The sequence below is a fragment of the Epinephelus lanceolatus genome, chromosome 23 (assembly GCF_041903045.1).
Source record: "Epinephelus lanceolatus isolate andai-2023 chromosome 23, ASM4190304v1, whole genome shotgun sequence".
In the NCBI taxonomy this organism is placed as follows: domain Eukaryota; kingdom Metazoa; phylum Chordata; class Actinopteri; order Perciformes; family Serranidae; genus Epinephelus; species Epinephelus lanceolatus.
Genome location: NC_135756.1, coordinates 7,850,949 through 7,863,088, shown reverse-complemented (window position 1 = coordinate 7,863,088; position 12,140 = coordinate 7,850,949). Strand labels below are relative to the sequence as shown.

Here is a 12,140-nt window from a genome sequence, read left to right as displayed (position 1 = left end):
CTGTCAGTCTTGACTTAAGACTTGAGTGCAAAGACTTGAGACTCGCTTGTGACATGCAGTACAATGACTTGGTCCCACCTCTGGCATTTCCAAGTCAAAAGGATCAAGTACAAGTAAAGTTGCAAGTCTAAAGTCATCACATTTGTGACTTAAGTTTGACTCGAGTCCAAGTCATGTGACTTGATTCCACATCTCTGATTTCCTTAACTTTTACTTCAGGAAAGGATCCAACTACTTTTTTTGTCTCTCAGGAAAATAAAACATTAAAGTTTTGAGACTTCTTCAGGAAAATAAACATTTATTTCTTTTTACATGATACATTATACACACACAAGTGGCCATGTGGAACGTCACAAACTCGACTACATTATGATGTTCTGTAGGTGTTGTTCAAACAGTAGATCTCATATACAGTGTTTATACAGGCCAAATGTCCTCTTCTCTTTCTGTATGACTTCCTCCTCTCTGTAGAGCGTCTGCTCCTGGTCTTAAGACGAGCTGAACTTCTCCAAAGCGCTGTGAAGGGTCTTCAGGTCTTCTCTCATCTGGCTCAGGGCGTTTTGGATCTTGCCGGGCTGATCCAGAACCTCCACACTGCAGGTAAAGGGGTCGTAGCGGACTGTGAAGGGGCGCTTGATGGTTGCAGAGTATCTCCTGTGGATATGAATGAATGCATATGGCAGATTATTAGTAGATGCTGATTAGGAAAAGAACATAAGTCTCTTTCTGGGGTGTTTCTAAACCTATTAAAGGTTTGTGGAGGTTTTGACCACCAGTACTATGAAGCACCAGAAGCTAAGTGCCATCTAGTTCCACTATAGTCCATCTCTGCGGCTGATATCTCCCAAAAACTATTCCAAAACTCTATGTGCCATGCTTTGAACAAGCCACATCATATTAAAATACATTTTCTTTTATTTGAAGGGTAGACAGTAAAATCCAGCTCAGTAAACACAGTTTGTGTGTTTGCACCCAACAACAGTGATGTCGTCATCATAAAGTATCATCAGTGATTACCTCAGCTTCGTCTTTGCATCCTCAAAGCTCTCAGACACAAAGTAAACAGGCTGGTAGGTCTGGTCCTGGTACGGCTGCACCGCCGTCTCCTCGGGGTTAAACGGCCTGTATTCTGGCTCATTGGACAGAGCATACTGGAAGGGACAGGTCAAAGGTCAAAGACTGTCAATACTCTGAATAAAGATTAACTTGCAAACAAATATTTGTGTGTTAACATCAGAGAGCACACTCACAACAAGCTCTCCGTAAGATGACAGGAGGCCGGCGCCGTAAGCTTTTACTGTGCCGTTCTGCTTGCACAGGCCGAACTCCACAGTGAACCAGTATAACTGTAGAGGAAGCAATGAAAGAGGCAGATGAAGATTTTGATGTAGGAGGAAGTGCAATATAATGTGCAGTTATTCATTGAAGCCACTAGATGGCAGTGGAGATCCATTAAAAGCACAAGGTGAAGCCAGTCCGGGTTTTCCCTCAGATATTGGGGGGAACATGCAACAAGGGAGTTTGGGGGCCTTCCACCAGAACTTTTTGAGCATCAAAAATTTAATTTCCTGCACTCTGGTGAGTTTTTCTGCTCTATTATTTCCCCACAATCTGTTTATTGGAGTTTCTCAAATAAAGCAGATAGAAAGCACAGTAATATTTGGTCAATCCAATGGTGACACAGCAACGAAGTAAGTAGTGAGTAAAATAAGAACAATACAAGACAGAGAGAAGGCAAATACTACAAACCAAATCATTACCCAGAACAAGACGAAGAACAAAACAACTAATGAAATTAAAATATGTGTAAATGCGTGTATGATGATAAAAAAAAAAACCCACTAAATACTAAAACAATATAATGGTTGTCTGCCTGTCATATCACAATTTAATATCTGTAAAATACATGATCAAGTCCAGCTCTCACTCAAAAAAGGGATCCCACATCATGCAAAATGTCCTCAGGAAGTCCTTCATCATGCACCTGAGTCTTTCCAGTTTGACTATTTGTGCCTTTTCTGCATCATGTCTTTAATTATGTCACAATAAAAGTCCTCTGCTACTTTCATGTTTTATTAGAGGGGACAAATGCACATGTTCTAAATAAAAATGGGGACGTGTCCCCTGTGCTCCCCCTGAAATCCACACCTGTGGCTGCCCTTTCAACATCTGACATGACAATGAATCAGAGGCAGGTTTGTTGCTAAGTAGTTTTTCCACATATAAGGAAGGAGCCTTGATATATACACCATATCTGATTCTCATTGCATCTACTTCAGGTCCCTTTAAAGTGTCATTTAAGGTTTAAAATCTTGATTGAAACTTACCGTTGACAGCTTCTCGATGTCTTCATCTGAAGCTCCGAGTGAGGCCAGTCCAATCTCCTGAAATAGTTCAAACTGATTAGTATTCAAGGTGAAACAACTACATGATAGGGCTGCCCAGTATGAGGAAAACATGCGATATGCCATAATGTTCAATATCACAGTAACTATATTACTTGTGATAAATAAACAGATATCATAATTTAGTCTGTTATACCTCTCTGGGTGTCAAAGACTAACACTTTGTCACGCCCCTTAGTATGTTGTATCAACGCTAAAGTCCCCTTTTGGCGTCCTTATGAGAAGCACCACACTGTCAACTGTTATGTAAACCCATCTACGGGAATACATGATGCTGAGAGTTAAGTGTAGTTAAAGAGCGCAGGGTGGGAGGGAGGGGAGGTGGATTGGTCAAACAAAAACAGGACTTTCATCCATAAGACAGCAGTTTGTGTTCTGTGAGAAACCAAAAGTCTGCGTTGTTTTAACGTAACATTATGCAATTTTTGTGAGGGTTTCAATATTGGAGGGTGCACATATGAAACGGGAAGGTTAGGGGTCCAACCTCAGCAAAGTTTGAGCGTCAAACGGTTAATTTCCTGCATTCTTGTGAACTTTTATGCTCAATTTTGTGCCTTTTCTGCATCAATTAAAGGTGGAGATACCTTTAATTTAAAGGTAAAGGTCCTCTGCCACTTTCATGTTTTACTGGAGGAGGGACAAATACACATGCTCTAAATATACAGGGAGACGTGTCCCCTGCATCCACCCAGAAGGCCATACCAATGAATTTACATACAGTGTTTGGGCTCTGACGTCGTCACATTTATTTAGGTCACATTACATTACACTACATTACGTGGCAAAAGAATTTATTTTAACCATAAAGATGATCTTTTTTCTAAACATGACAATTAGTTTTATTTTCCAAAGCCTAACCACACTCCAACAAATGATTCATGGGGTTAGTGGGTAACGCTTAAAACAAAGAAGTTTTTCTGCATAAAAAAATTACGTTTGTCACATTGACATGTTTTAGCATGTGGAACTCAAATAAATAAGTTGGAATATCTTACGTAATTAGAGTAATTTGACCACTAAATACCACCACAACTTTTGGATAAACATGAAACTGGTTCAACTACATTTAGCGTTTTGAGGTCAAAGCTAATCATGTTGGTTGCACTAAACTAATTGAGATTGGCAGATTATAAAAGGCTCATAGGACTGACTCAATAATTCCAGAGTTGGAACTACTTACAAAAAACTAATGCAAATTGTGAACTTAATTTTACAAAGTTGATATACATTTATATATATATATATTGCAGCCCCACTAGATTACACTCTCATTATGCCAAATCAAAGAAGACACAGCGCAGCAGTTACCTGTGAAAACTGGGCGAACTCTTTATCTGCCAGCATGGGAATATGTCCGAGCAGTTCATGGCAGCAGTCCCTGTCAGATCAGATGGAACAGAGTCAGTGATAGAAGAAGCAGCTGAATACATCAACAGACAAAGTAGGTCCCAGAAAGCGTTGACTCACGGCTCAGGGGAGTGCATGGGCGCAGAGGAGTGACGGATGTACTGTGTGCACTGAAACACCCTGAAAGCCAAACTGTTGAGGAAGTCTCTGGCTGACAGCAGGCCAGCGACTGGTCGCAACTGGAAACCAGTTTTCTCTAAAAGAAGGAGAGAGACGCTGTCAAACACACTGTGGTGGAGCTCAACGGAGGTAAAGCTGGTAGATGCATGAAAATATAAGAGCAGTATATTGAATATAACCTCAACGTTATAATGATTTTTTTGGGCATTGGTGGTCTACATTTCTCTTTCAAAATTTCCCTCCGTCCCTTTCTTCGTTTTAATGTTTTGTCTATTTCATATCTATCTCAGTTCGTACAGATCTCATTGCTATACATGACATGAAGGACAACCTTCATCAAACACCTGTGCAACATGTCAGTACCCCACCTCGCAACCCACAGGACTGAAAGGATCCGCCATTATGGTACCAGACACCATATGAAACCTCCAGAGGTCCTGTGTCTATACTATGACAGGTTAGAGGTCTCACCATGGATCTGGCCCAACTGCTATCAGGGTGCCATGAGAAGGGGGAACTTTGTCTGCAACAGTACTTTGGTGGGTGGTGCGTGTTAAATGGCGTCCACGTGAAAAGCAGGATCAAAGGTTTTGCAGGGGTCTTAGTGTTGGGGCTGATCGGTGTATATACCACTCTTAATTCTACTTGTTACAGGGGCTGTGATAAATACAGATCCTACTGCTCTGACTGCATTAACATTTACTCAGATTGTATGCATATGATGGCATGTTCTTTATGACAGGTTTCCTACAATTAGATTTAAATAAACCACAATATATGCTTTGGCGGTGGACTTTCATATCTACATATCACGTGCTAGGTATCCTCCTGCCTGTGCTGTTGATGTTCTGGGACGCTGCAACCAACACCAGTATGTCAACAAATGCAAATGGTTAGGATTAGAAAAAAAACATCAGGCTTTGGCTCTGCATTCATATGGGTAGCGGACACCAGAATCGTGGGCAAAAGTCCGGGATTTGTTTGACCCAGAAAATGGACTTTCCAGGTCCTTATATTATGTTGTCACCATCAGCGTTCAAACTGACGCCATCCAGTAGTGTATCACACCGCTGCAACAGGTGCCATCCAGCCACGTTTCTAACTGATGCCGTCCAGTGGCGTATCATACCGCCGCAAAAGGTGGCCTTTGGCGTCATTGTCTGTCACCGAAATCACTGACAAAACAGTAGTATCTGATGACTTCAGAATGAGAACGGGCTGATATATCGCAATATATTGTATCGTGATATATATCGTATCGCCAGATTCTTGCCAACACACAGCCCTACAGCAACGTGGTGTAAATTCAACAGTGAAGGCTGACGCTTTCATTAGCGGTGGAAAAGTTAATTCTTTTTCACTGGAGGATGAAAGGGTTGACTTTGTCTCATTGTAAGGGATTTTTTCCAATGACCCATGCGATGGAGGAGGCAGCTGGCCCCCAGGTATTTTCACATTATCGAATCTGACCACCTCTGTTTCAGAGTGTCGGAAAAGGCCCTTGATTTTACCTTTTCACTGCTCACTTTCAAAGACCAAAACCTCCCATAATTCTGCTTAAACTGTCTCTTTTAGAACACATAAAAGACCAGCAACATTCATGTTCTTCACTTTTTCAATCTGTTTTATCTTTGAGGACCAGAAAGCTCTCACAATTCTAAATTTCTGTCTCACCTTTCAGGAAGGCGGAGACCTCTCTGAGCTGAGGGATGCGGTCCTCTCCATAGCCACACTCCCTCTCCAGCTGCTGCAGCCCGTCCAGGAACTGCCTGCAGGCCAGACGAGGGTAAATACTCCGCAGCTGCCTGTAAACCTCCCTCCTGTTAATAAAACAACACATCATTGCACTTTAATCATCCTCCACTGTGTATCTGCATTTATAACATGCAGGATTGTGCAGCTCATTCTCACCATGTGGACACTTCCTCTGCTGTGTACTCCACAGTGGGCAGTGGGTCCCCCCTGTGACACAGAATATTCATATATGAGATAATATTTGAGTGATACTTGGTGCTTAATGATGATGAGTGAATATCTGACTCACTGTTTGTATCTGAAGGCGAGCTCAGAGATGAAGGCTCTTCTTTTTCTGTATTCTGGATCACTGTATCCCTGCAGACAAACATGTAACATCAGTATAAATAAGCTTTATTCTGTGTGATTAGTGTGATTTTAAAGTGTGCAGCAGATGTGTGAGCACTCACTGGATGGTCCTGGTCCATGTCCGGATCAAATTTGGTTATTAACATGTTGCATCTGTCGAGGTCTTTTATCTGTCGGGGGAACCAGGGAACTGACGGGAGGAAAATAATTAATTAGTGCTTTTGTTGTTGCCCTTTTTATCATGTGATTAAAACCCTAAAATGAGAATTAACTGATTTAATAAGGCATGTTAAACTGCATATGATGTCCTCACATGGTCTAAGAAAAAGGCATAAATAATAAGATCAGGTACCTTTTTCCTCTGGTATGGAGCGAACGTCGTCAACCACTCTCTTCAGTGAGTTGATGAACACGTCCAGGTCAGAGCTGTGAACTTCACACTTCATGAAGAACTCCAGGTCTGTCGTGCTGTTCTTTGACTTCCTCCCTGGGCGGCTTTCGATGTGGAGAAGTTTGGCTTCAAACGTCTGTGAGGGATGGAGAGAGAAAAGCAAAGGTTGGTCAAAAATTATCCACAGAGACCAGAATTATTCTTCCTAATCAAAGCTTTGACACTGAGGACACTCTCCTCAGCTGCATCCCAAAATGGCCTCATCATGCTGAATAAATATTGAGGTCCAGGAGCCTCCAAGGAGCTACAATGTCCACTGTGCTTTGATTTAATAACAGCTGACCCAGAAATATCTTGTCACTCATCACACAGACGTTCATTAGTGTAGATTTTTGGAAGTTAAAGCCTCAGGTGATGTATTTCAAGCACTTTTTTTTGCCTGTTCTTCTAGTCAAATCCCAAATTCAAAACACAAATTTGGAGCCACACATTAATTAAGCAGCAGATCTTTTAGGATGAAGACAAACGGAACACAAACAAAAAACGTTTAATGCATTTTAGGGCCTGTTTTTTTTTTTGTAGATTTTTTTTCTCAAATGTATGAAAAGGTCTTAATAATGAATAAAAATCAATTTTATTTTAGTATCTTGATGCAGTGAAATCTTTACATCAGTAGTCTTTGAAAACCAAACAGTGCATCACGGTCTATTTTTCCAATTATTTGTAAATGTGAATAAGTCTTACTGATATGGTCAAAATTATGGATTAGAGCTGATTTGTTTTATGTTACTGTTACAAATATGAATCAAGTACAATAGGCCTATTTGTACTAGTTAAAATAACTAAGTACATTCATTCTAGTGTTGTACTTAAGTACAACTTTGTAGGTACTTGTACCCATTTATGTTTGTTTCTTTCTACTTATTCTATTTTGTACATTTATCCCACTACATTTTTATAATAATATAATAATAATCTTTATTTATAGAGAAGTAAGGATAAGAGAATGACATTAAAATGTTTAAATATAAATGTTTAAAAATGTAACTACAATATATACATCAGTAGAATATAACAATAATAGAATTAGAGTAAACATAATAAATATGTACAGTCATGTCCATTGTATGTTGAATTAATATATAATTAAACATAATTAAACAAACTAATCAAAACTGTTATGATAACTATAGTTACTGGATATATTTCAGATCACAAACCTGCATACATCATGTAATTACCATTTAAAATACTTGTTTTTCGCTCCCTAAAATTGGGACCACATCGATTAGTCAGTTGAATTTCTAGAAATTGAAATCAGTTCAGCCAAAAATTAAATGAAATAAATAATAAGATAAAATAAAATAAGATAAATAACGCCAATTATTTGATTATTCCAGCCTCTAAGATGTGCCATTTTGTTGTCTTACATTAGACTTTATATTTTTGTTTCTATTTTTCTTTTATAGACCAAAGATTGATGATTAATCAGCAAATGAATCAACAGATTAATCAGTGATTGCAGCCCTGCGTCACCAGCTACAACAGAAAATGCTAATTAAACATGACATCATCAATATAACTAATACTGTAATATCATGTAGCCTACAACAATGGTGTTATTACAATATAATAAATGATCTGAATTTAATTCTTACCTCGAATATTTTTCCCGTTTTGAAGAAACCTGCGTTTTTCTCATTGCTGAGTGTGAACAGGACGTTCAGAGTCACCCTGCCGTCCTTCTCCTCGAACACGAAGCTGTCTCCGTACCTGGAGGGCCCCGGGGGCCCCGGAGAGCCCGCGGAGCTGCTGCGCTCCCTGCGGGCATCCTCGATCAGACTCTGCTTCCTCCCGCTGAACGGCGCCGTCTGCACCCCGCTCTCCGTCTTCATGTCTCCGGCTGCTGGAGGAGTGAGTGACACACATGGGGACGGTGTGTGAGGGGACAGGTTTATATAGCCTGTCATCTGAGGGTTTATGGAGATGAGTTGCGTAAGTAGTGCACGTGCGTTTGGCTTTTTCAGGCCTGTTTTGCGTCATGATGTTACATCTCTCCATGGGACAATAATAAAGTGCTATCAGGAGGGAAAATAGTCTGCTCTGGAAAATCACAGATGTATTCAACCAAAATAGATCAGTGTAGGTTACATAACGGTGACATATTCTTATTTATAAAGAAGTCATAATTATATATATTAGGGATTTTATTCTCTGCCCATGAAGCCAATATCCCAGATCCAGAATACGACATTGGCAACATCAACAATCTTTAAATACAACAAACAACAATTATAAAATAAAATGAAATAAGGAATAAAAAAATAAATAAATTAAAAAAAATGTTTTTGGTGACAATTTATTTAAACCCCATTTTAAAAGCACCTTTTAAATATTATAATAAATGCTCTATAACAAACTATAATGTAGACATCAGCAGCTATAAACATTTTAAATTCATTATTAATATATTTGGCAACAACAACAGCCTAACTGAAAGCTATATGAACACATAATGAATGACTTAATATAATATGTAAGGTAGCCAACAACCTGGTTTTATACAGTACAGGCCAAAAGTTTGGACACACCTTCTCATTCAATGCGTTTTCTTTATTTTCATGACTATTTACATTGTAGATTCTCACTGAAGGCATCAAAACTATGAATGAACACATGTGGAGTTATGTACTTAACAAAAAAAGGTGAAATAACTGAAAACATGTTTTATATTCTAGTTTCTTCAAAATAGCCACCCTTTGCTCTGATTACTGCTTTGCACACTCTTGGCATTCTCTCCATGAGCTTCAAGAGGTAGTCACCTGAAATGGTTTTCCAACAGTCTTGAAGGAGTTCCCAGAGGTGTTTAGCACTTGTTGGCCCCTTTGCCTTCACTCTGCGGTCCAGCTCACCCCAAACCATCTCGATTGGGTTCAGGTCCGGTGACTGCGGAGGCCAGGTCATCTGCCGCAGCACTCCATCACTCTCCTTCTTGGTCAAATAGCCCTTACACAGCCTGGAGGTGTGTTTGGGGTCATTGTCCTGTTGAAAAATAAATGATCGTCCAACTGAACGCAAACCGGATGGGATGGCATGTCGCTGCAGGATGCTGTGGTAGCCATGCTGGTTCAGTGTGCCTTCAATTTTGAATAAATCCCCAACAGTGTCACCAGCAAAACACCCCCACACCATCACACCTCCTCCTCCATGCTTCACAGTGGGAACCAGGCATGTGGAATCCATCCGTTCACCTTTTCTGCGTCTCACAAAGACACGGCGGTTGGAACCAAAGATCTCAAATTTGGACTCATCAGACCAAAGCACAGATTTCCACTGGTCTAATGTCCATTCCTTGTGTTTCTTGGCCCAAACAAATCTCTTCTGCTTGTTGCCTCTCCTTAGCAGTGGTTTCCTAGCAGCTATTTGACCATGAAGGCCTGATTGGCGCAGTCTCCTCTTAACAGTTGTTCTAGAGATGGGTCTGCTGCTAGAACTCTGTGTAGCATTCATCTGGTCTCTGATCTGAGCTGCTGTTAACTTGCGATTTCTGAGGCTGGTGACTCGGATGAACTTATCCTCAGAAGCAGAGGTGACTCTTGGTCTTCCTTTCCTGGGTCGGTCCTCATGTGTGCCAGTTTGGTTGTAGCGCTTGATGGTTTTTGTGACTCCACTTGGGGACACATTTAAAGTTTTTGCAATTTTCCGGACTGACTGACCTTCATTTCTTAAAGTAATGATGGCCACTGGTTTTTCTTTAGTTAGCTGATTGGTTCTTGCCATAATATGAATTTTAACAGTTGTCCAATAGGGCTATTGGCTGTGTATTAACCTGACTTCTGCACAACACAACTGATGGTCCCAACCCCATTGATAAAGCAAGAAATTCCACTAATTAACCCTGATAAGGCACACCTGTGAAGTGGAAACCATTTCAGGTGACTACCTCTTGAAGCTCATGGAGAGAATGCCAAGAGTGTGCAAAGCAGTAATCAGAGCAAAGGGTGGCTATTTTGAAGAAACTAGAATATAAAACATGTTTTCAGTTATTTCACCTTTTTTTGTTAAGTACATAACTCCACATGTGTTCATTCATAGTTTTGATGCCTTCAGTGAGAATCTACAATGTAAATAGTCATGAAAATAAAGAAAACGCATTGAATGAGAAGGTGTGTCCAAACTTTTGGCCTGTACTGTACATCCGAAGAAGTTCTATAACCAGACCAGGCCTCTATTGAGACAGGCCTGAGACAGGGACTGTTTTAGTTTTACACACTATCAAAGAAATGGGTAAGACTTTAATTTGCATATCCTCATTCAGCATTCATGAAGGGACAGTTCAGCCCCAAATCAAAAATATATATTTTCCTTTCACCTGAAGTGTTACTTATCATTGATAAATAACATAAGTAAGAAGGATTGTTTAATAATTATGAACTGTCCATTTAATAAATGATAGCTAGGGAGCCTGGTGTTGCTCCGAAGTCATCGAAATCCCGCGCTTGGGCAGTGACTTGCGCATCAGACACAAATAAAAAAAAACATCCTTTAACATCAGCATAGTCTCGCTCACCAGACCCTTCTCAAGAAAAGAAAGGTCTGGCTGGGCCGACTCTCACTTTAAGATTGGCGAAAAAAAACGCCCGGCTGCTTGTATTTCTTTCAACCAATCACAATCGTTCTGGGCGGTGCCACAGCAACAGTGCGCTTGCAAAAATATTGCCGGTGGAAACAGGTTTTGGTGTAACACGCCCACAAAAATATCACCTACAGGATGCGAACCATGGCAGAAAAATGGCTACATCCCCGCAAGATCAAACACCTCAAAAGTTAGTAAAGGACGTGTTGAAAACGGTTGAAAACTGCTACACAACCGGAGGTGGTAGGACGGGACTTCAGCGGGTGGCTCGTTCCGTCCAATGAGAGGCTGGTCTATGCAGCGAACTTCCGCCCACTCAGACTAACATCAGCATGATACGTGGCTGGTCGACATTGTAGTTTAAGGGCGCTTGGTGGCGTCGGGGGAAACGTGGTGGGACAAGAATGTAAGTTAAGACAGCAAAAGTCCAAGTAGGGCAGGTGGGATGGGTCCAATAAACACAGACTTTCACCCAGGAGAGTGGTGTTTGTGTCCTGTAAGATTATAAAGCCAAACCCTGTTCTTTTTTCCTAAATTCAACCACCTGCGTTAGTTGTTGGAGGGAAAAAAAGTCAATTCGCGGTGTTGTACCGACATAGTGCATTTATTTTGAAAGAGACTGTATGTAAACGTTACATTCTCTGTGAAAACATAACTTTATTTTGAAAGAAGACAATGAATGTAACAGGCAGAACTTGACACGGTGTCCCAGAACGTCAGCAACCAACACACCCAGGGTACCTTGCACATCGTATGTGGACGTGGAAAGTCCATGACCAAAATATCAATATGTGACGAGGTCGGAGAGAGAATGTGTTGAATTAGGCAGTTATTCTGGGGGAGCACATCCCTGCAATATTCAAATGTGCTCAAAATCAGGGGTGTAAATATAGACAGTGTAGGCAGTGCAGTGGAGGGGCCCAGTTGCTGCCTGAAAATGCGCCTACGGTCAAAGACAAACTCAAGTTACATCAAAAAAAAGGGGGTGATTTTCAATACATGCCCTCAAAAATAGTAATTGTAAAATATTATCAATCTGTAATAAAATAAGCTCATTCTACATAAACTATAAAGATAT

At 40.5% G+C, this 12,140-nt stretch overlaps 1 protein-coding gene across 1 annotated transcript; it reads right to left on the bottom strand.

The window, feature by feature from the left end:
• Positions 1-281: 281 nt before the first annotated feature.
• On the bottom strand, positions 282-8,394 carry th2 (tyrosine hydroxylase 2). The gene is made up of 12 exons (XM_033615018.2): positions 8,085-8,394; positions 6,388-6,562; positions 6,137-6,225; positions 5,977-6,044; positions 5,844-5,894; positions 5,607-5,752; positions 3,873-4,008; positions 3,714-3,783; positions 2,328-2,384; positions 1,251-1,346; positions 1,018-1,151; positions 282-654 (listed from the first exon to the last, which is right to left on the bottom strand). Exons 1-12 carry the CDS (start codon positions 8,319-8,321, stop codon positions 489-491), a joined length of 1,425 nt encoding a protein of 474 aa, XP_033470909.2. The 5' UTR covers positions 8,322-8,394; the 3' UTR covers positions 282-488.
• Positions 8,395-12,140: the final 3,746 nt, after the last annotated feature.